At 39.0% G+C, this 25,205-nt stretch overlaps 1 protein-coding gene across 5 annotated transcripts in view; it reads right to left on the reverse strand.

Moving 5' to 3' along the window:
• Positions 1-4,743: 4,743 nt before the first annotated feature.
• LOC18440121 (uncharacterized) overlaps positions 4,744-25,205 on the reverse strand; it is a 29,400-nt gene continuing 8,938 nt past the window's right edge. For 3 of the 5 annotated variants that reach the window (XM_011627253.3, XM_088869930.1, XM_020670883.2), the window contains exons 4-5: positions 13,258-13,440; positions 4,744-5,273 (exon numbers count right to left, since the gene is read on the reverse strand). In XM_011627253.3, the coding sequence (XP_011625555.1) occupies positions 5,151-5,273; positions 13,258-13,440 (306 nt within the window). In that variant the 3' untranslated portion in view covers positions 4,744-5,150. The remainder of the gene's footprint in view (positions 5,274-13,257; positions 13,441-25,205) is intronic. The other 2 variants (XM_011627254.3, XM_088869931.1) reach the window with 1 other exon arrangement.

Consider the following 25,205-nt stretch of genomic DNA (forward strand, 5'->3'; position numbering starts at 1 on the left):
GAGTGTCAATATTAATAGGTATGCAGACATTGCATTATAATTATCAGATAAATTAGGAACATTGCATTCTAGTTATCAGATAAATTAGAAATCATTGTATAGAAAAACATCATCATTGTTAAAGCTTTTTTCTAACTAATTAGAGTCGGCTAGCTTTTTTCCAACTAATTAGAGTCGGCTATACGAATCTTGGTTTAAAGCTTTTTTCTAACTAATTAGAGTCGGCTAGCTTTTTTCCAACTAATTAGAGTCGGCTATACGAATCTTGGTTTGTCATTTTGCTTTATTAAAAGTCATACCCTCAGTGAGGTCATAAGTCCCTATATTTTTTCTCACTACTTCCAACCATATCTTTTCGGACCTACCTCTTGCCCTTTTTTAGCCTTCCACTTGAACTAACTCACACCTCCTAACAAGTGTTGTATTGAGTTTGCGTCACACATGGTCAGTCCACCTAAGTCTACTCTCTCTCTCATCTTATCATTATTAGTGTCATACCTAAATTTTTTCGAATTTATTCCTTTCGAATTCTATCCCTTCTTGTCTTGCTACTCATCAATCTCAATATCCTCATCTCCGCTACACTTATTCTATATGTATATTGTTTTTTAACCGCCCAATATTACGCCACATAGAGCAAAGCTGGTCTCACAGCTATCCTATAGAACTTGTCCTTCAACTTCATTGGTAGGCGGTCACCCAGCTCTAATTCTATATGCGACATTGTCCCCAATCTCTCTATTGTCCTAGATTATTGACCCAACAGATTGAAAGTGTGCTCTTTTTGGTATTTCTTGACCATCAATCTTAACTACTTCCTCGTCTCTACTCCTTTTATTACTAAACTTACATTTCATACACTTTATCTTAGTCCCGCTAATTTTAAAACCTTTAGAAACTAGAGTATCCCTCCAAAGTTCTTTGTTTTGGTACTATTTCAGGTCTCATCGATCAAAACTATCGCATTTGCGAACAACATGAACCACGGTGTCTCATCTTGTAGGTGCCTAGTTAAATCGTTCATAACTAAGACATAGGTACGTGACTCAATGCTAATCCCTAATGGAGACTCATTGTCAATGAAAACTCATCCATCTCTTTGCTAGTTGTTTATACACTAGTTAGCGCTCCATCATACATATTTTTCACCAAGTCAATGTAGTGTCTAGAGACTCCTTTTTTTCTAACACGCACCAAATCAAATATTGAAGTACTCTATCATAAGCTTTCTTTAGATCAATAAAAACCATATGGACTTTTTCATTCGCCCTAAACTTGTCAGTAGTTTTATAGAAAAACATAAAGTTATTTAAAAATAGGTTGGAAGACACAAACTAACATAATGGTCGAAGCTAGGAAGCTCAATGACAAGAATAAATATAAACTATAAAAAACTTTATTGTATCTACTGGTATTAAATGTTTATGGCAAGGACTTTTGGGGAGGAGAACTAAGATTGGAGAACATAGGCACAGCTATGTTAACACATTCAGACAAGAAGGTTGAGACCATCAGATACTGTCGAGCAGATGGGGATCATAAGAGGGAACTACCACAAAACTTTGTTTAGATTTGGAGAGCCTCCATATGTCTAAGAACGCATGACGGATAAAACTGCTCTAAACCACAGCTTTAAATTATATCGTTTTCTGTAGCATTTTAATGAAGGATCAATAGCAATATCTACAAGTTAGCCATTATTGGGGCTTTTGACAAAAAATATTTGTTAGTCGAATTTCTTTTTGCTTATATCTTTGGATACTAAGTCGCATTACAAAGTTCTAGCAAGGGCGAATCTCCCGCCCATGGCAGACTTCCTGGTGAAAGAACAAAGGAGAAGATGAACTCGGCAATTTTTTGGTGGTAGGTTAGGATGGGATTGGAACTTTGGATGTATGCTTGCTATTATTTATACCTTACCAATCAAGCCAATGGCCAAATCCCAAACCCTAAGATCCTTAGAAAGCATAATTATACAGCGTTTTTAATCAGAGGATGAACACAAAGGAGATCGCAAAGAGAAAAACCTGAAGGAGAAAAGTTCAGAGAGAACTTCAAAACAATGAGGAATAAACAACAAAAATGTATACAGGAGGAAACAGAAGAATGGGAAAGTAAAGAAGAGAGAGAGCAAGGAACTAGGATCTAGTCTCCACCATGACGGTGCCAAGTCCGCCACCCTGCTTGACTTGCCAATAACCGCTAATTAGCTACACATGACGCAAGTAAAATCTTATCATATACAGCTTTTCAATAAGTTCTTAGGGCACCAAACAGAGTGCACTATTATCCTCTTCGGTGGCAGGATACTGTTGCTTCACAATGTTCATGTAATATCAATCTCGCCCTTACGAGATTACCTTCCTAAGGATATGTTTTTGCAAAAAGGCCATTCATGAAACTAACATAATTTCGCAATAGAGAAACTTACAGATGCGCAATGTCACTCACAGACCTGCAACCTCCTGCAAACCAGCCAGTCAAAACGAACACATGCTACAGCAATAGACCACTTAGAAATCACACTCAGTTTCACTTTCTCAAAGGACATTTCAAGCTTTTGTGTATGTGCAGCTCATAAACATACTTCTAGAGGGATGCCACCCACAAAGTTACATGCCCTTCTGCAAATGGTCACTCCCAAACCACACACCATTCTGCAAAACTGATAACAATCTCTCTCAAACTCATCTACATTGTATACCTTGTGTATTATGTGCAAATATTTGGAAATGCTTTGCTCTACATTTTGCAAACTCCAAATAACAACCACTCTATGGCCCTCTGCAAGTTCGCCAACTCTAGGGTTACTCCTAGCATGATCCATCATTTTATGATTGTTAGATCATAGTGCATCATGCATAGAACACCCATATTGTGATCATACCAACACTAACTTCTGACGCCAAAGCAAAGCCAGATTCTAAGAAACTATGGTAGGCCTTCGTGTGGCAGTGCATTGCCAATTCCACAAAATCTATTCATGCCATTATAGGAAATGGTTACCAGCACCTTCTCGGCAGCTACTTTCTTTAATTCATAGGCAATTGTCCACATCATAACAAACCTAGTTGTAGATCCCTAAAAGTAAAGAATGTAGATATGAAATATGGACATGTATACCTCTTCCTTACACAGATTCCTAGGATTGATGATCAATTTCACACCTTTCGTATTCCCTTTCATAGAAAGAGGTTCACACCATTGGTGGAAGAGAAGTTGAGGGGGCAGCCTTGTATAGTTGAGGGCAGTTCTTTAAATACCATTCTTTGGTGTAAGGCGCAACGGGTTCCCTGGCAGCTGCGGCATCTTTGGTTACAAATCATAGATTGGCTGATGGGATTGGTGTTTCTTTCCAACATATATACAGGGAGGGCAATGATTTTGCAGATGCATTGGGAGCAACTTTGTATTCTTTGGTTGTTTCAGATGATGTAATTCCGTTGTTGTAATTCTTTGTACTCTCTCCTTTTTTAGCAATAAAATATCGAATATTGTCAAAAAAAAAAAAAAGAGGATAAACTGCCTAAGTCATGCAGCACTAGAGTAGAACTACAATAACAACTACTTGCATTTTAGCAAGGTCCAAGAAGCAATAGAGACCATAAAGTATGAGTTCATTGTTCCAATCTCCTTTCTCCTTTCCTTTTCTCCTTGTTTTCCCTTCTCTCTCCTTATACAAGCATTTGATGTTGTCCATTCAAACTAATTTATGCCTTTATGGTTCTTCAAATGACCGAGCCTTACAGGCCCTGAACCCCATGGCCTGATAATGTAGTTGTGCAATGGCTCTAACAAATATTATTTCCTAAACACGATTCATATTTAAGACGATTACCTAACATAATGAAATATTAATTTTCTTAACACAATTAGTCAACAAAACTTTTATCTCGTGTTTCACACCCTAGTGTCCTCGTAAGAGCTGAAAGTCATTATATCACTTTATGGCAGGCAATCGAAAGAACATGCAAATGTTTGGGTTAACAAGTCAGGTTTTAGGATTATATTGGTTGCCCTTGGGGTTTATCGCAAACACACTTGGTTCTTTCTCAGACCGTCCCTTGGTGACTTACCATTCAAAGAACTTAACATGAACCAAAGCTCACCATTCAAATGTCACATCCAAAGGCTTCCCAGAAATTTTTGGCAATATTTAAAAAATAAAAAATAAAAAAAATAGAAGAGTTTGTTACTATTTCGTTGAAATATCTAGAATTTCAAGGAAGAAGATAGGCCGTGTAAGAGAGTTAGATGCAACCAGCTCTACTTTAACGTTTTTATCAGGTCCTCTCCAGTAAGAGTTCAGGTCTGATGTTGTAGAAAAGTCTTCAATTTTCTCAGTTCAGACAGTTATGCAACATTGTTTCAATAGTAAGTAGAAGAGGATTATAGTAAATATATTGTATGTTTGCAGGTTTGGTTTTAAATATAAAACTGGAAAATCTAAAGTTAGTATATTTATTTGTGAACCTAGCGTACCCCATTTCATTAGATACCGGGTTGCAACATTGTGAACGAAGTGTGACATACTGAATCTGTGAAGTCTCAATAGTTACTTCGAATATGAATATGGGATATGAACCAATACCTAGTACATATATCATGCTGTTCAGAATGAGGAAGGCATCATATGCAGACCAAATGATGGTCTTCATAAACGAAAGAATGTTCAAATAACAGAAAAGGAGAGATTCAAGTCAACCAAATCAAAATAGCTCAATTTTAGAAATTTAGGACACATTTTTGTGGACTCCTAAAACAGATCCATTCAGCTTTGCTGATTCAAATATTTCATCCCAAATTATCCAAGATAAAACATCAAGTTCTAACTTGATTACTACAAATTCAACTAACAAACAAGGATACAAAAGGACACGGTTTACCGCTACAATGCAGGAATGGTACTGTCTTACCACTATTCACAAGCATTTTAGTTAACATCATTTCGTCTATTGTTGCAAGTTGCATGATGTAAGGAAATTTTCTGCCACTCCCAAGTTGATGAACCAATTCTGGTTTTCTGTTAAAGAAGTACATCGCTGAGAAATTTGAACAAGGAAATATGCCAAAATGTGAACTCTGCAGTGATGAACCCATCACCAACTAGAGCTGCAAGTTTAAAATAAAATTAATAGAGCAGCAGTACTTTATTCATCGTCTTTGTATGGGTACTCCTCTGGAACTTGCTTCAACAGTTTAACTCTTAGCTCGTAGGCATCATCTCCACGTAGCATATCACGTACCCAGTTGACTTCCGTTTTCATAGAAACCTAAATCAATAATCATAGGCTGACATCATGCAAGCAGATAAATTCAAGCACTACTGCTCAACAATGGTCTCTAATGATTAATTGTAGCAACTGCTGTATAGAGATTTTGAAATATTTTAAAGAACTTTAAAAAATAATCCTAGTTGTATATTAATACAGTGCAATTGCAGGTTGCCGAGTGATTTTAAACTACAGATACCCAAAACAGGACCAACTTGACAAACTGTAGAAACATAATTCCAATGTTGGTATGTTCACTATGATAAAGTGCCTGATTATTTTGTGTCTGCCAAAGCTAGAATCTACAATGGTCAAGAAGGAATTTGGCACCAAATAAACAAGACCGAATTTATGAGTAGAGGAATGAGTTCAACAAAGTGATACAATCTTTTCTTAATATAATTAAAGTGTAACTGAATATTCAGCGGATACCGGATTTTCAGTGGATGCATATTTGAATGTCACAATAAAATAAGCTCAGATGCTCCATAATACGCCTGTTGGATAGCATGTGAACATCATAAAGATTTATGTAGCTTCCCAGGCAAGGAGAGTTATTCTTATTTCATATGTATGAAGAACTTTGACAATTGTGAACTTGTAAGATTACAGTGCATAATATGATGTGGGCTGTTGAAGGCAGTAAAATATATATAGTTCTTAAATACATGTGATTTTTTTGGTAAATGCTTATGTTATATGCAATGTTCAAAAAAAGGGAGATCAGAGCCTAGGTGGCTTGGGATCCTGGCCCACTAGGTTAAACACCTTTGCCCCATTGGGGGGGGACGGGACCGGGGTGAACCTTAGCTATAATCTATTTATTTCTAACACAGATTTTTTTTTTTTTTTGCTATAAAGTCCATTTCTTTCAAACAACAATATCGCAATCGCTTCGAATACATGCATGAAGGAATATGCATTATTTTTTTTAACTTTTGCACACAAATTCTTTGTTGCATAATATGAAACCATATATTGCACTGATCCGTAGTCAAATTTCTTATAAAATTTTTGTGGGGTTTAGACAAATTTCTTAATTTTTTTTATAATTCATCTCCCATCCAACCAAATTATGCCTACCCCTAATTTGCGAGGGTTCCTTGCATATTTAGTGCCACATATCATCTAAACTAGTCCCTTTTATCAATGATGATTTCAAAATTACATTTCAAGAATAAAAGAAGACATATTTCTGAAATAATCAACAGAAATCGCAACTCAATTCCTCAAATTAACCATTAATTGCTCCCCAAGTAACCATCAGTTTCCATTAGCGCAGCTAAAAATCATCGATATAATCCCAAAACCCATTACGTTTTTTTGGGGGTTGGGGGGCCAAGATTGCCCCCCCTTTTGTTTTGGGGGGTGGGGGAGTACTTTTGTGCCCTTGGCTGACAGCCTTTTTCTGCCCTCGGCCAAGTTGTTCCAAGCCGCATAGGCATTTTCGAGCCTTGGTCATATCTTAGCATGATATCAAAATTGTAATAAGGGTTTCCCAGCAAGAATTTCAAAAGGTAAATATTGATCCAAATTAAATCATTCGAATGAAGTTAATGCAAACTTTAGGTCAGCCAAGGCTCACCTTACAATTTGAATAATGTGGATAATTGCAATTAATAAAACTATTTTATGAATTATAAGCTTCACAGTTTGATTTCACTAAATATACTCCTTTGAATCTAAAAGATCATGCAGAAAATAAACATACACCAAGGATCCAGCATTTTAGCAACCCCGATTTGACGATACCGACTGGGAATCTTCACGGAACCCCTTTCTGTGAAGTCTCGAATCTCGATTTCTAATATTACGAATCTCAATTCCAACACTTACGGAATTTCATTTCCAATATTTAACAATTCTTGATTCCACAATTGGTGAATCTCGATCCTACACTTGTTGAAACTGATTTCCACATTCACTAGAATTTTACCTCTTCCCTCCTAACACTTGTTGAATCTCAAGCTACAAGGTGTAGTCTTTTTTTTTTTCGGCATGAAATGACCATTATAAATCGAAGTCGTGGTCCACGTTCTCCACATAATTCTCTAAGTATGCATTGTATTGATCCAATGGAGAGACTGCAACTCCAAGATCAAGGTTTCAAAAAAAGCTAGGCAGCCCCAAGGCAGCCTGCCTGGCAACAAGCGCCTAGCCAGGCAACCAGAACCTCGGGCGCCCTGTAGTTTTTTTCACTTTGAGGGTTTTCATATATTGAGGGGTTTTTTTTTTTTTTTCACTTTGGGTTAAAAATAAACCCCATAATGTGCATATGTGGTATGTCGGTCAGTGAATGGCATTGAGACAAGTAATATTTCCCTCAGTTTTCTTTCGATTCCAAAGATGTCTTTTTTTTTCTGAGAAAGAGATTCCAAAGATGCCAGAATCTTAATTCCATAAATGAAAGAATCTCGATTCCATATTAGTCGATTCCAACTAGGTCAGAAACTCAATGCCATATCAGTCGATTCCAACTAGGTCAGAAACTTGATTCCAATAAGCTAAAAATCTAGATTCCATCTATGTAGGTATCTCGATTCTATTTTAGTCAAATCTCGATTCGTAAAAATAGGAATCTCATCCCCCCCGCAATTCCTCTTGTACGGACATTGATTACAAAAAAAAAAATCTTCCAGCCAGCGGCAATTCAGCACTTCCAATTCCTAAATCAATTCGGTTTCCGAATTGATTCGCGTAACTATGGTTTGGACCGAGAATTGTTGCCTGAACCGGTTGGTTCAAGGTCCTGAACTAGGGGAGCATTGAACCAACATCAAATAGGAGAATATCTGGTTCAATCCCTAGTCTAGCTGTTTGATTGGTACAAACTGAACCTGCAACTAGTAAGAACTATTCAAAACTAGTATGAACCAGTCAATTCGACCAATCAAACTGGTTGAACCAGCTGGTTCAGAAAGTTTCGACCAATTTTTTATTCTTTTATATCTTTCCTTATATATTCCAAACCTATGAACTAGCTAGACAAACCAGTTTTGGATCGGACCAGTGCCGTCATGAGTTTAAATATAGGTCTAGTACTGATATCACTGGTTTAGACAAACAAAGATGTATGTATATTAGATAATTAATATAAAAACCCAACCCCTTTAGAGGACAAAAGAAATAGACAAGTTTAATTGAGGTATCAAAGCATCAAGAAACTGTACTAAACAAAAAAAAAGACAAAATAGTCCTCCCTAAATATTTTTCATTGCAAAGGATCCTATAGCAATCTGATACAATATGAGAAGAATCCTGAGAGTTGGATTCAGCATGTCAAGAGTCAAGAGTCAAAAGATCTCATCAGTGATTTAAAAAGAGGACCGCCCAGCACCTAGGCCGTCCAGAAGGCCTATACGCATCGCCCATGCCTAGGCGGCAAACAAAGACGGAAATCCCTAGTCCCCTGCTTAGGCGCCTGGGAGCCCGCCTAGACGGGGCGCCCAACGCTAAACCTTGAGCGACCCAGGGCCTTTTTGTCATTTTTTTAATACTAAAAGGGCAAAATTGTGTGTTTTAGGTTCATTTGAAACCTAAAACTCATTAGAGCCTATTTTAGGGAGAGAAAAACTCCAAAAACCTATTTTTTGGTGATTTCCATAGGATCGAAGGGTTTCTCAAAGTCATGAGAAATTGATCAAAACATCACCCATTGATTATAGATTTAATTTTTGATGTTTTATAAATCTATTAGAGGGCTTTTTAGAAGATTTTGAGTCTTTAGAAACATCTTAGAGGTGGAAATTTGGAGAACAAGCAATCAAAGTTAGTGATTTTTTTTTTATTGCTTGTATAAGTTGTATTATTTTGAGATATCTTCTTCGGGATCTAATCGAAGTGGTGATCTGGGTTGAAAATATGGCTACAACCCAAATCTTTTACATAAAAATTGCATAAGATGCAAGTTTTGTGAAAAGGATACAAAAGGGGGCATACTCCAATGCATATGATGCAAATGCAGCTCACCCTACTTTTTCTGATGATGAATGATGAATGATGATTGAAGATTCTTTTGAGTCTTCAAGTATTTTTTTCATTTTTGTTGTCCTCCTCTTGGTTGGGTATTGTATATAGTGGATTTGTGGTTCCACTAGTTTGGTATTTGGTAACTTTGGTAATTTGGTTGGTAAATTTTAAGTTTTAACTATGTGTGGAATGTGGATTGTGGACTGTGGACTATCAATCAGACTATGGATAATTCATAATTGTAGATGGACTTATGGTTATGGTCTTATGGAGTGTGTGCTCCTATGGGTTGTGTAGTATACTTTAGAATTTTGATGTGCCCTAAATCCCTTATTCTTACAGTTATATTGTGCTGCCCAGGTTCTGGGCACCAGCCTAGGTGTTGAGCGGCTTGGAACCCCCAGGCCGTCTAGGACCCGCCTAGCACTTTTTGAAACATTGAGTCTCATTTAAGTCCAGGTGCAAAGCATTTTGGGGTGTTGTTCAAGAATTCATGTTCATACTCGAACACAATTTACACAACTGACAAGATGCAAATCCAAGCAAACATCATTAAGAAGAAAAGACATTTGGTTAACCAGTGGTCAAATAGAGAGAAAATAAATAGACAAGTTACAAATATGATAAACTTAGAGTTTCAAAACTTTTATAGAAACAAAATAAAGAAAATCAAGTACACAAAAGATAAGAAATCTATATGAAATACAAAGCGTATAATTCCCTATAAGTTAAATGGAACTAGATGAGAGATGAAACTACCAGTTTTTTTTAAGCGAGAGATGAAACTACTAGTTATGTGATTGGGAAAACCCATATCTAATACACCCAAGGTGCTCCAGGATAATGAGAATTAGTACCACATGCAGGAGTGGTGAAGATAGTCTAGAGTATCAATTGCAGCATTGATCAAAAATCACAATAAAGAGTTTTATGCATCAATAAAAGAAAACACCAAAGCAAGCCACCACACCATTGCAGCTAGATGAATAACTGAAAATGATTAGTCATGTGAACCGAAAGTGAACGGAAGTAGATGAGAGATGCAACTTACAAGTTATGTGATTGAAACCACCCAGATCTAATATCCAAGGTGCTTTAGCATAAACAGAATTAGTACCAAATATAGAAGTGGTGAAGATAGTCTTGAGTATCTATTGTAGCGATGATCACAAAATTACCCTATATAGTTTCATGTATAGAGATAAACACTGAAAAGGCAAGCGACTACATCATTGAAGGTAGGAGAATAGCTAATAATGGATCGAGATGTACCTAGAGCATCAAGGATATGATTTTTTTGCATCAATTCAACTGCTAAAGCTAAACAATTTCTGTGCCATAGGATATGAAATCCATCTGCCAACATACATAACCCACACTAGAGCAAGTATTGCTCAAGCCAACAAACTACTTCCCTCATTTAGAAACCTTGAGCTCTAGCAGAATTACAGGGCTTGATATAGTAAGTACGATGAACTATAATTAAACTCTTGATCATGAGACAAATAAGGCCAATTAATCTCCTTGCTAACAACTGGCAAGAGGTGCCTTTAGCATTGAGCAACACCAGCAGATGAAGAATATAAGCCCTTCTATTCAGATCAGCCCACAGGCATAAATACTGATGGTGACCTATCCCGAAATCGTTGGCTTTACATACTGATAGTATAAGGTGTACACTCCCAAAATTTTGAAATGATAGGTAGCCTGCCCCAAAATTTTGAAAAAAAATTCTTGCCTGAACAACAAATGGACTGCCAGCCTAAGACTGTTTATTCCGCAGAGGCAGGATCAAGTAATAGTCATCTTCATCAGTATAGATATTCAAATTTTTGTTCCAACTGATGATAGTTAGCACCATCAGTATGGTCATAATGACAGTGAAGATGATTTTAGAGTCCAGACTCCCTTCACTGCAGTAAATCTCATTCATCCAATAACAGTTAACAACTCCACTAAAGGAGCATTTTCTCAAAAAAAAAAAAAACTCCACTAAAGAAGCAATTATGCAATATGTATAGAGTTATTTTAAGGACCAATGATTTTTCAACAATTCTACTTAACAAATCCAGCAGTGAATTTTCCAGGTTTCAATGGTTCAAATGCAGTAAATCCAATGTAGGCCCCAAGATTACATTCAAAAAATAAAAGTACTTTAATACAAGAGCATATAAAGTAACATCTGCAGTATATATATTGCTCCAATAAGAAAACACATTACCAAAAATCAAAGAAAACACATTACCAAAAATCAAAGAAAACAAGCCAAGAATTAAAAGAAAAAGAAACACATCTTATTGGTCCCTTTCTGAAGTGATTTCTTCAGTGGGATAATGAAAGAAGTCAATGGCATTAATAAACTAAAATTGTCAAATCCTACTTACCTAACTAGGACATATCAATCCATGCTACATAAAGACTATAAAAAAATTTCTTCCGCACAAACACCAGTTAAAATGGGAAACCAAGACCTTCAATTCTTGATATGCTTGTGAAACTTGAACCAAAATAACTTAGAGCATTCTATAAATACCAGACTTTCCTGTGAAGGCATATTCACACGTATGAAATATCCAACTTTCAGAACATAACATGATTGAAATTTGAAAGGAATATTGCTCCAATTTGCTTGAGATTTCTAGATCCAATCCATGGTGAGTATTACCATTCTAATCCAACTAGTTCTAGGCCCAAACATGCTCCCACAATTAACTGCCATAAGTTTGATATCCCAACCTCGAAACTGATCTTCCAATGTATTTCTTGAATGCTTACCAGATTCACATAAAAATACTATCGATGGGCCAGTTTCACTCTAATAATCATCAGCCCTAAGATTTTAAGTTCAGAAAGCTTCAATTGTGGTATAGGAGTGTATGGTTGCTCATATGTGCAACATTCCAATGTGGGAGTTTCAGACAGCAAGCAATAGAAACAGAATTTGAAGATGTCAGAAATTTCTTGAAACTCAGACTTTTGAATGACCTAAAATTCCTTGATTAGGGATTTGAAGCTCAGGGTTTGATATTTTAAAATATCAAACCAGAGTCCATTACCATATAACCTCAATCAATTTGGGCAAAATGAATATCAATAAGGTAACAATGGGATTTTACTATTTTAGGTCAAATTGCAAAATTACAAGGTTAATTTTCTTTAGGGTGTGGTTTGCATAAGATTGCAACCTTAAAAAATCAAATTAAGGCGCGCCTCCAAATTTTATCATAAATGTAATTTTGGTGTTAAAATTTCTTAGGATGGCTTAAGAATCTATTTTGATCTCTAATTATAAAATCTTAAACTTCAAAAATGGTTCAAATCAAGTAGATCTATAAATATATTAAAATATTGAAAATGGACAATCCATATAATATGTTGCAACATACACTATTTTTGGGATTTGAAATCCTTATTTCTTTTCCTATTCATACATCTCGATGTTGAAATGATCAATTAGAGGGTTTTCCAACATCAAAACAACCTTTTATGATGGACGTTTTAGGTGCACCTTAATTCTACATTTTAAGGTTAAATTTTTTCCTTCCTTTATTGCAATATACAATGGCGCTGAACCCAGAAAAACTCACAACAAGGCTGAGTTCAATCTAAGTATATATATATATATATATATATATATATATATATATATATATCAGTTGTGCTAGTAGCTCACAATACCAACTGTATCAGCAAAGTAGCCTTTGTTTGCAAGTACAGCAGCCACCACATTTACCAGTCAACCCAGTCCCAAGAAAGCCAAAGCCCAGAGCAAATGGTTGAAGAATTAGTAAACTAAACCAAATTGAAACTCGCCAGAGGCAAATGAGTCAAGTTCAGAAAGTGCAGGTGAATCTACAGCCAGTTTTGGTAATATCAATGAACTTTTCAATTAGTTTCCCATAAAAGATATTAAGATAACAAATGACAGACATCAATACCTCATATACGCTAAGAAAGAGCTCCAACATATGCAGAACTGAAACTAATGAGAGAAAACAAAGCTTGAGACACTTACCATCTCCAGTGCTCCTCGAATAACTCCACTTAAGATGTTGCAATAGTACAGACCTTGGCAAGTATCAGGAAGCTCAACAAAGTCTACCAAGGGGTTATCCTCCAAAACAAGACTGCAACTTGTCCCATCAGCATCCCAATTTGTAACAGATGCAGTGACCCCTAAAAACATTTTGAAACCTACCTGTTTCATCACATTATCAAAGCAAGCCAACTTAGATAAAGGTGCAAAACTATCATTCAGAAAGGACATATAAAAAATGCAATCTTTAGAAAGGAAACTGATTTGACTAGTGTTATCCATGCAAGGCAATACTTTCTAGCTCATGAAAATCCATTGAAGTTAAGAAATGTGCAAAGCTAAATTGCAGGTCCCACCTGACCAACATAGCCGGAGATAAATAGGGCTGGCTAGGAATGGGGGAGGACATTAACAATGCTATGCTGACCTTTTTCCATATGATAGGGCTCAAAGATTTTGATCCCAAAAAGAATCAGTGTGTACATGCATTTATGTCCAGAAGTACCAACGCTGCTAGGATCTCCCAATATAGGTGGTCATTGCTCTACAGAATAACAGTCCAGTGCTATGGGAAAGGGATCTTCTTGGGATCTTGATTTTTAAATCTGGGATCTCACTCCACCAATAGGGATCTCAATCCCCACCTTAAAGACCAAGATAATGACCAAACTAATGATTTTCTATATTATAGCCGGCTAGCAATGCAAATATACTTTAGTATGCTTACATTGCTTGCTAGCTATAAATAAAGGAATCCCTACTTTAGGGCATGTTTAATAACATTCTAATATCCTGATATTTCAAGTTATTATTGAATACTATAATTCTAATTATAGAAATTGGTGGACCATGTTTGTTAGGACCAAATCATATCAGGATATATCCAAATAACTATCCAATATCTAAATTCCAAAAAAATCAAGTAAGTTGAAATTTCAAAGATACTAAAAAGTTTATTGGGCGGCATTCCACGCAATTGACAACTTGTGTCCTCTCTCTCTCTTCTCTAGTGGAGACTACTTCTCCCTCTTCCTTAATCTGTAACCTCGAGCTCTCTCCAACCGAGCCCCTCCTCTTTCTCTCTCCAACCTAGCTGAGCCTCTCATCTCTCTCTCTCCCTCTACAAACCAAAGCTCTCTCCACCCAAGCCCCTCTCTCTAAATCTAACCCTTACCACTTTTCTCTCTCTGCAGCCCCTTTCTATTTATCTCTCTGTTCTGGTTGTTCTCTCTCACACACCCAATCATTCATCTCTAGGCTCACTTTGGTTTACAGAGTATGGAGTAAGGTACTCCTAAAGAAGGCTGAAGGTAGAGAGAGAATATGAGCAGCCATAGCAACATAATCCAAATCACATATTGAGAACCACCATCTCCAAGAAGCCTATACCAGAGCTTCTCAGTCACTATCTCATAGTTAAATGGCATATTAAACACAAAATTCTTAGAGATTGAATCAATCTCTAAGAATCTTGTGGGTTTCCTTCTTGGGTTTCTTCTGTGTTCTCCAACTCTTTCCTGTGTTAAATCATTGTGTGGCTCTCAATCTTCTATGCTAAAATTGAGGTCCAAGCTATGTTGCTGCAAGTTTCATGACTGCTTGGCTTCTGATCAGAGGATTTCTTCTTATGGGTTTTTCTCTTTTTCCATGGATGGTCCTCATTTGAGCATTGTGCTTGCAACTTGATTTTTAATTGAAAGATGCCGTTTTGCAAGCATCAAGGTTCAGTAGAAATTGAACATAGAGAGACTAACGTTCTTGCATGGAAGTTCAATTCAAATAGTATTTTTTAATGGAAGGATGCTCTAGATTGGATGGAACTAAAAGGAGAATGATTAAATCAATGGAAGGAGAAAGGCTACAATTCAAAGGAGATTATTAATGAACCTAAGCAAAAAGCCATAGATTTCAAAAGAAAACATTTGCTTAAGAAAGGAAAACATAAGAAACAGTCTGAGATTTGGAAAACTAGAGCCGCAGGAATCTCCATTACAGAAGCAAACTAAAATTTTGAGATTCAAAGGAAATCAATAACAGAACTAGAAAGAACAACCAGGAATAGAAAAGGAAGAAAAGAATAATTGCTTTCAAAGATGGAGAAAACTGAAAGAATTTGGAGGGGAGAGAGAGTACACAGGGGAAGCCGAATATTCAAAGCTTAAAGTAGAATAGTAAACCCAAAATTAGATGATCGTGACCTGGAGAAAAAATTTGAAAAAATAAAAGTAAGCAGAAGAAAAAAGTCTAAGATATCCAAGAGACTATTTATAGAATCAGTCATGCATAGTGCTTGCACCTTGATTCTTTTTATAAAATTCAGTCAAACATGCACAAAAAAACAGATGTTAGGATTACATACAATTCATATATACGAAAAGCAGGGCACTGGCTTTATTCAGATTTTCTAAAATTTGGATATTCAGATTATGTTTTGTCAAACAGACCTTTAAACAAGATATATAGTCCTGGACTAAAGATATTCTTTAAGGTTGAGAGCAAGAACCCCGAAAGGTTGGGATCGAGATCCCTCATATTCAAGGATCTAGATCCCTAACATTTGCATCGTAAGCACAACGATTCCAACCACAGGGATCTTCTAACCTCTCATGATCTCCGTCGATCCCACTCTTGATTCTGCTCTTGATCTCAACAACTATGAGGACTGCATGCAAAGGATCTAAATCCAAACAAGAACCAAAAATGTCAGTACCTCACTCAGATTCAATGTGGTTGAAGTTTCCAGCTCTACCTGCTGACTTGCTTGCCAACACAAATTGAAATGCTATTTACTATTACACTCATATATTAATTTTGACTCAATGTGCATATAAAGACTCACCTTTTCTCATGTAGAAACACACACTTATCTTTATTTGGTTTTTATGAAGCAATGGAAGGAAATTGTTTTATTCCCAAAATTTTGTTGCGATTATGATGCAGGAAGGAAAGGTGGGAAATTGAATCTACCATTTTCTTGAACCTTAAACAAGTAAAATCAGCAATAATGCAGAAAGAACATGGTTGTAAATCGAACCAAGAGAAAAAAAAACTCTTTCATAAAATAAAACTTATTCCACTAACATATCCTTTGAAATTAAATAAAGAAAAAGAAAAAATGCCAATTTGACCCTCCATCATTCTCCCTTGGTTGGAGAAACTCGTCCTCGAGTTTTGAACTGTGCTAAGATGAATTCAGTATCAAAACCGCCTTCTTTAGCCTTCTTCTTTGCTGGGCCCAAATATTATTCATGGTAAAAAGAATTCCTCAAGAACGGATCTTGATATGTATATTGAGGAATCGATGCAAACTTATCAAATTCAGCTGTTCTTGAACTCCCATTGAAAATCATGTAAGATACTCCGAACTCAATGTTTTGGCCCTTAGAGGTTTTCTCAACAAATTCGGGCCACAATTTACGGTTTATGAGATGACCACATTTCATCTGTGCTACTCTGATTCCAACACCCTAAATCTCTTGAATGCTCTATATCGTCGATATTAATGAGATCTTCAAAGGCCATAATTTGGATCAGTCCTACTGGCTTCTCTCCATATTCTTCACCCTCTTCCAAAATATATCCATCATCAACTCGATCCTTATCATAGATCCAATCTCTTAAGAAATCTTGTTTATTTTCTTGTTCATCTGAGTATGTATCAAAGATTGGTGGTAAATCTCAATCTACAACTTGTTTATTTTCAATAAAATATGTGTCAATCAAAAATATCATCCTTCAAATCGAAAACCCAAGAGTGATGTTTCCCACATCTAGGTCTTATATCACTATCCTCATGACCTAACTCCACACCCGGAGCGTGAAAGTGAAAAAACTTGTAAGCAAGATCCTCTTGGGCTGAAAGATCACCCGTCTTGCCCATTATTGAGGCTCGTGAATTGTTGCGTCAGCTATTGAACTTACCTTTCAAGTTCTTCAATTCTCTCACTCTAGGATCACAGAGCAAATCTACAAAAATCTCCCTTCTACAGCGCCTTCTCGTTGCCATGTGTTCACCAAAATCACAAAACCTAGGTAAGTAATCAACAAAAAACTGCTCAAATCAGTTTTTTGAGCAAAACTTAGGTCAAAATCAGCAAACCCTAGATCCCACTGTAACTTCAAAGGCACCAAAAAATGATGCTACAGTATTGTCCGTACAGTACTTTAATAACTTATGTATAGTGCTATAGTACTTCTGTACATTGCTACAGTACCTTCGTGTGGATCGCGGGCTATGAAACCACTTGATGCAGGAAGGAAATGTGGGAAATTGAATCCACCATTTTCCTAAACTTTAAACAAGTAAAATCAACAATAATGGAGAAAGAACTTTTTCCATTATTTATTGGAGAAGAACTTCTCTTGGTTGTAAATCAAGCCAAGAGAAGAAAAGCTTTCTTCTTTCATAAAATAAAATTTATTCCAATCATGGCAGCATCATCTATGTCTATGTTGCGCCATGAAATGTTTATTTGGGTAAAGCTTCCTACTTCCTGCTTTTGTTGAAGTTTTCTTACTTCAAACTAACACGGATATGCCCATAACTCAGACAAGCTAAAAGGTTGCTTCAAGATATTACTTATTAGCACTTGCTTTGCAAGGGAAATCCATGTGACACCTATGAGTATGAGATGCGTATTACAAAGTGATACTCTATGAGTATCGTTATTTCAGAGGCGGACTTTTTCACTTGATCCTCTAATATTTATTATTTATTTGCTCGTGTTAAAGCACTCCTTGTAAGCGATGCACCGTACCAGCACACAAGTGCAGTGAAAAATGAGCAAAGGTTAGCTAGGGCATCCCCCAGAAGCGACACGCCATAACGACACCCGGTTGCAGTAATGAGTAGGCAGGGGTTACTGTGCCATTTTGGCCGAGCACTAGTAAAGAAGCTAGTCCAAGAGAATCGGATTCATTTGGCCACATGGAATGTTGGAATTCTATCCGGTAAATATGGAGTTAGTAGATACAATGAGACAAATGAGAGTTAACATAGCTTGTTTACAGAAGATTAAGTGGAAAGGGGTAAAAGCTAAGGAATTTGACGGATATAAACTTTAGTATATAGGAAAAGAAAAGAATAAAAATGGCATAGGTAATAATGGTAGACAAAGATTTAAAGGATAAATATTAGGGGTATTAAGACAGTAGGTGATAGGCTTTTATTAATTAAATTCGTGTTAGGATGAGATAATTAATGTAATTAGTGCTTATGGGCCACAAGTAGGATTAGAGGATAGAATTCAAAGACAAATCTGATAAGTCTAGGAATACCAAATGAAGGGAGGACATTTTTAGGAGGCGACTTACATGTAGGAAAAGGTAGTAGAGGATACATGGATAATATAGATTTGGGGAAAAAAATGAGATAGGGATGTTATTTTTGATTTTACTATGGCTTACGATCTAACAATAGCAAAAACGTACTTTAAAAAGTAAGTGGATCTTATAAAAGCTAGATAGCTGTTTTTCTAGTTAAGAAGACTAAACAATCATCATGTAAAGACAGTAAGGTTATCCCAGGAGAGAGTTTGACTGCACAACATAGGTTCATGGTTATGGATGTTTGCATTAAGAGATTGAAGAACATTTAAAAAGCGAGAAGAACATTTCATAACTTACCAAAGTGGATCATATAAAAGCTAGATAGACATTTTTCTAGTTAAGAAAACAAAACAATCATCATGTAAAGACTATAAAGTTATCCTAGGAGAGAGTTTGACTGCACAACATAGGTTCATGGTTAAGGATATTTGCATTAAGAGATGAAAGAGTAGTGACATTAATGGGTATCCAAGAACTAAGTAGTGGAACTTGAAAGGATAAATTGATAAAAGAAGGAAAATGGAATTCTAATGATAAATTCTAATGATAAGTTAACGTTACGTAGAATGAGATGGTTGATTGTAGTAAGAAAGCGGTAAAATAAGTATTAGGATAATCTAGAGGGAAAAGACTTTCAGATAAGAAACTTGGTGATGGAATGATGAGGTTCAAAAAGCTATTAGCCAAAAACAATCATGTTACAAATCTTAGCAAGGGAATAGAAATGATCAGAATTTATAAGAATATAGAAATGTCAAGAGGAACGCTAAGAATAGCAAATAAGAGAAAACTTAAGGTATAAGATGGTTTATATAATAAATTGGGGACAAGAGAAGGTGAAAAAGATGTCTTCAAACTGGTAAACATTAGAGAGAGGAAATATAGAGACCTAGAACATGCTAAAGGCATTACGGGTGAGATTCAGAGGGTGTTGGTGAAGGATGACAGGTCAATGACAGGTGGAGAATCTATTTTCAGAAATTGCTAAATGATAACTACTCTGGGAGCTCAATGTTACGAGGAACCATTAACATAAATGAGGTCGAATATTATAGGATTAAAAATCTGCATTGAAAAAAGCTTTGTGGAAGATGGAGATAGGAAAGGCTCTAGGACCAAATGGTATACTAGTAGAAGTTTGAAACGAAGCTATTCAATAAGATTTTGAGAACAAAGAAAATACGAAATGAATGGAGGAAAAGTATTGTGGTATTTATTTACAATAACAAAGGAGACATACAGAGTTATATGAACTATTGAGGGGTCAAACATATGAACTACACTATGAAACTGTGGGAGAAAGTGATTGAGCCGCCTAAGACATGAAGCGAGTATATTAGAAAATCAGTTTGGATTTATGCCAAGGATGTCAACCATTGAGGCTATTTTCCTTTAGCCAATTGAATGAGAAGTTTAGGGAGAAGAGAAAAGACCTCCACAAGGTCTTTATTGATTTAGAGAAAGCAGACGACAGGGTACATAGAAAGAGAATTTTGGGGTTGCTGGAAAAGAAAGGAGTCTCAAGAGCATATATTGACATGGTTAAGGATATCTATGAGGAAGCGTTAACTAATGAGAAGAGAGGGGTGAGGGTTCAGAAGACGAGATTAATGAATCGGGAGGGGCCACCATGCTGATTGTATGACAGACTTCATATTGCTGGGAAGAAGGGTGAGAGACTTTGGCATATCCAATTCCTTTTCTTGCGTAGTGTTGAGCAGCAGCTACCTCAATGGCTTTGAATGGGACAATCATCCCTTTCCCATCTTTTAGTCCTTGATTGGTCGTGGGCTCATAATTCATCTTCCTCATAATTTGATGGGCTTGGTGACTATAGAGACCCCATTCTGGAAGGACCTCAGCATCTTTATAGGGTGGTCCTTTAGTGGCCCCAAGTCCGTCGGGACTTCGTGTTTCTGAAACAAACCCTAGTAATGGTTTCGAAGCTGTAAATTTCAAGGGGATATGCAGGACTCTTTGGTAATCCGACGTGTAAGTGACCCTTGGTGCCAGAGCGTCAATGTCCATGGCTTCTTCATGCTTTGCAGTAGATTTCGGCTCAGTCGTCACTAGGTGTGACTCTGGAGTCGGGGGAATGGGGGATGAAGTTTGCCCCTCATGGTATTCAGGTGGTATTTTCAAGGGAGAGTTGGGGACATTTGCATGGATGGAAGTCAGACAAGCTTTCTATACGGACTGTTTCTATAGGGACTGACTTAGAATCAGATCTGAAATAGTAGTGGGGTTTGAGGCTTCAACATGCAATGAGATCTCGGGTCACATATTGCGAACACAAGTCAGTACTGCATCAATTTCTGGTATAGGGTTGCTTTGGTACATGGCCAAATCCTTCCATCTGGCGATGAACTAATCCACGGGTTCATCTGGTCCCTGGGTCTTGGTAAGTTCTATGGCTTGCACTTCCCTCTCAACCTCATAGAAGCACTTGTAATTCAAGTGCTCCATCTCTTCCCAGGACTAAATAGAGTTCGGCAGGAGACGAGCATACCACTTGAACGCTAGTCCGTCTAGGGTTTCCACAAACTGACGGAGGAGAAGTCTGTCGTCTGAGGTCGTTTCTTGGAACACAAAGTGCGCAATATGCTGATGGGGTGAGCCCGTACCATTGAAGACTAGGAGTCTCCCCTTTTGATAATTTGCACCCTTTTGATAATTTGCAGGGAACGGCAACAAATCGATGAATGCAGGGTAGGGCTTGCGATAAAGGGCTCGTACCTCGGGAATCTGTCTGCTTCGTAAGCTATGACTCACCATAGCATCAATATCGGCTTGCGTAACTGGGTGAGAAGGAGCCTGAGGTGTCATGGGGAGACAATCACCATATACCAATGGAGGAGGTGGTTGCCTAAGCACCTCATCTGCAGAGTGTGGTAACTATGGCGAACTGGCCCCATGATGGGACGAATTTGCCTGAGGACTGGCATTCTCTACCTAATTAAGCCTCTTCATCATTTGATTGATGACCGCTTCAAGTTGGTCTATGCAATCTTGAGGCTCGTCAATGGCTTGGCTAATGACCATGACATTAGTCCTCTCCTCCGAAAAAAAGGCTTCTAACATAGCAAGGGCTCTGCACCGCCAGGTGACTAGGTCCAGCAGGCCAGTCAAAAGGGGTTGGATGTACCCCGACTGAGCTTGGGGTCTAGTGATAGACCAGGTCATCATTGGTTGGCAACAGTCTTGGGATCGTGGATTCTGATAACTCGGGTCATCTCCAACGACCTCAATGACCATGCATTGTTCCCCCCCTCTTGTCTCGGACTCCGTCGCTGATTGCAAAGGGTAGAAGGGGTTATCCTTTAGGAGGTTAAGGGGCTCAGGTACCGCCCGTGCCTCGGGCTTCTTCTTCTGAGTGAACCGCACGCCCTTCTTGTGCTTGATCGTCAATTCTAGTATACCTTCTCCCAAAACTGGAACTGGGAGCGGGATTGCAGGCGGTTGGCTCTTCTTAAGGAGGCCAAGGCCACATCCATCAGTCAAGGCAGGGAATGAGGACTCGAGAGGGCCGGTTCTACATCCTCCTTGGGTGGCCCTAATTAGACTGGGAGAGACAGGGTACGAGGTGAAAGGGGATGAGGGCACGCGTCAGTGACCTTTCCCCTTGGAGGTCAGAGCAGGCCGGGGGTTAGGTGTGTGAGCACGGTTCGCAGAGGGCCTCTGGGTGACTTGGGGGCCAACCCGGGCTCGATCACAAGGCCCAGCTTCAAGAATACCGGCCTCACAAGGCAATGTGCACGATGAAGTGGCCTTGCGACCACCTCTGACTGGGTATGTAGGCATGTGCGGATGGGGTTGACGAGGAGGTCGTTGCCCGTGTGCTCGCGGTGGCGTGGCTTTGTTGCCACCCTAAGTTGAGTGATAGAGATGCATCTTGCTCGGTGAGGCAGCGTTCGGGCTGCCCTCTTGTGTGGCGCTAGGTCCTAAGAGACCTAGCTCGTGATAGCGTACTGGGGTAGTCCTGGGGCTGCCCCGAGATGTGGACCCAGCAGGTAAACCGCGAGTCTTGGCAAGTGCGTGAGAGGGACTGGCCTTGAAGCCTCCTCTTTGTGTCGAACTGCTAGGAAGACTGGCAGTTCAGAGTGATTGAGAGTGGGGGATGGCCACGTGGCGACCCACAAAAGCAATGGCAGGCATTCTGCCAATTACAGAAGAGAGAGAGAGGCAGCCTTTCGGCTGCCCCGAGCAGGGGAACCGGCAAGTGTTTTGCCGGTAATTGGGTGAATGCGGTGAGAGGTGATCGTAGTGCCACCAATGCAAGTGACACCAACAGGTGGGTCGTTGATGCCGGTAGATGGGGAATAAGGGACTTGAGGGTCCCTTCTCACCTCGAGCTGAGTGAGAAACTGGGAGTGCGAAACTTGGTCCACGCTCAAAAGAAAAGCAAGGAGTGAGGTTTGCAAAACCCCGTCCCTAGGGGACAAACTCACGAGTGTGGGGATGACGAAATCCCCAACTTGGACATAGGGATTAAATAATCCCAAAAGCATGTGTGTGAAGACCATAATGCTTTGGCGAGCAAACTAAACCGACGATGGGGTAGCAATATTCCCCAGTGGAGTCACCAAGCTGGTTGGGCCTCAATCTCATTGAGTCATAAGACCGTGCAAGGACCTGGATGTGTGGGTCCGGCCCGATATCACTCTCTCGAAAACCGCAGTGTGTGAGGTGAAAGTGCTGGCAGGTACTAACTAATGAGAGAGAATTATGGGGTGTGAGATGGGACCTACCTCACAATGGGTTCGTGACACGTTCGGGCATTTGCGGGTGCCCTCTTAGATCACGATGGAAGGCCCCCCTAGCCTAAGGTTGGTTCGGCTCTAGCTCCCCTGCTCACACTATGTGGCTCACGACATACACGCATAAGACGGCGAGACAAGTGAATCAGAAGACCCTGACTTGTCATTAGATGGGTATATATGTAAAAGATGGGGTGTGGGGACAAGAGACTATTTGTCAATTTGATAGCCATTCGACGCCATCTTGACAAACAATCTTATGTAAATAAATAAATGAAAAGATTCTGAAAGATGATTTATGTGGTCAAGAGAGGTATATCATGATGGTGGGGTGTAAAATAAGAGTCAAGGGAGTAGAGGGTCAAGGGGAAAAGATGGAAGAGCTTATAAGAGATAAAGGAGGAAAGAGTGTATGCAGAGAGAGAGGGAGTAACGAGAATGAGAGAGAAAAGAGGAGAGAGAAAGAGATGAGAGTAGAGAGAGGAGTGAGGAAGACAGAGAAGAGAGAAGAAGAAGAGAGCAGAGAGAACGAGTGAGAGAGCGAAGAAAAGAGAGCGAGGAAGAGAGAAGAGAGAGCGAAGAAGAGAGAGCAAAGAGAACGAGTGAGAGAGATAACGAAGAAGAGAGAGAAAGAGAGCGAGAAAGGGAGAGAGAGAGCAAGGAAGAGAGTGAGAAGATATAGAGAGCAAGGAAGAGAGAGCGCGAAAGAGGAAAAGAGAGAGCAAGGAAGAGAGAGAAACAAAAAGGGGGAAGAGAGGAGATCGGGTTGAGAGAGAGAAAGAGAAAGAAGAGAGGGGCCGGCAGCTAGAGCGAGGGAGAGAGAGGGAGGTAGGGAGAGGAAAAGAGAGAGCGCAAGAGAGGAAAAGAGAGAAAGAAAAAGGGGGAAGAGAGGAGATCGGGTTGAGAGAGAGAAAGAGAAAGAAGAGAGGGGCCGGCAGCTAGAGCGAGGGAGAGAGAGGGAGGTAGAGAGAGAAAAAGAGAAATGGAGAGACAAAGAGAGAGAGGGAGAGAGAAAGAGAGAGCGAGAGAGAAAGGGAGAGAAGAGAGGGGACCGGTGGCTTCGAGTCGTAAGGGGAGAGAGAGAGAGAGAGAGAGGGAGAGAGAGAGAGAGGGAGAGAGAAAGAGAGAGAAGGAGAAAGCAAGAGAAGAGAGGGGACCGACGGCTAGCCGTCCGTCCGAGCCGTAAGGAGAAAGAGAGAGAGAAAGAGAGAGGGAAAGGGAGAAAGAGACAGAAGAGATAGGACCGACGGTGAGAGAGACAAGAGAGAGAGAAAAAGAGAAGGAAGAAAAACAAGAAAGGTGAAGAGGGGACCAACGGCTTAACCGTCAATCCAACTGAGTGGAGAGAGAGAGAGAAAAGAGAAGGAATAAGAGAGAGAAAGAGGGGTTAGCCGTCAGTCTGACTAAGCCGGGGGTGAGAGAGAGAGAAAAGAGAGAAAAAGAGAAGGAAGAGAGAAAAAGAGAGAAAAAAGGGGAAGAGAAGACCGAAGACTAAACCGAATTGAGAGAAAGAGAGATAGAGAGAGGGGACCGGCGGTCCGACTAGAACGAGAGAGAGGAAAGAGGGAGGAGAGAGAGAAGGGAGGAGAACAGATAAAGAGTGGGAAGAGAGAGAAAAAGAGGAGGGGGAGGACAGAGAAAGTGAGGGGTTACCTAGTGTGGCCCTTGAACCAGACCGGGGGCTAGGTTGGGAGTGGGGAGTTCCAAGTGGGAAGTGATGAGTTCTAAAGGTAGTGACTTGTGAGGAAAAGCTTTCTCTCCTCTCTTGAGTGAAAATGGGAGAGAAAAATATTTCCAACCAAGGGGAACTCAAGCTAATTCTATTAATTTTTCAGCTTATGA

Source organism: Amborella trichopoda, chromosome 6 (genome assembly GCF_054954075.1).
Source record: "Amborella trichopoda isolate Santa Cruz 75 chromosome 6, AtrichopodaSantaCruz75HAP2 v2.0, whole genome shotgun sequence".
Taxonomy (NCBI): domain Eukaryota; kingdom Viridiplantae; phylum Streptophyta; class Magnoliopsida; order Amborellales; family Amborellaceae; genus Amborella; species Amborella trichopoda.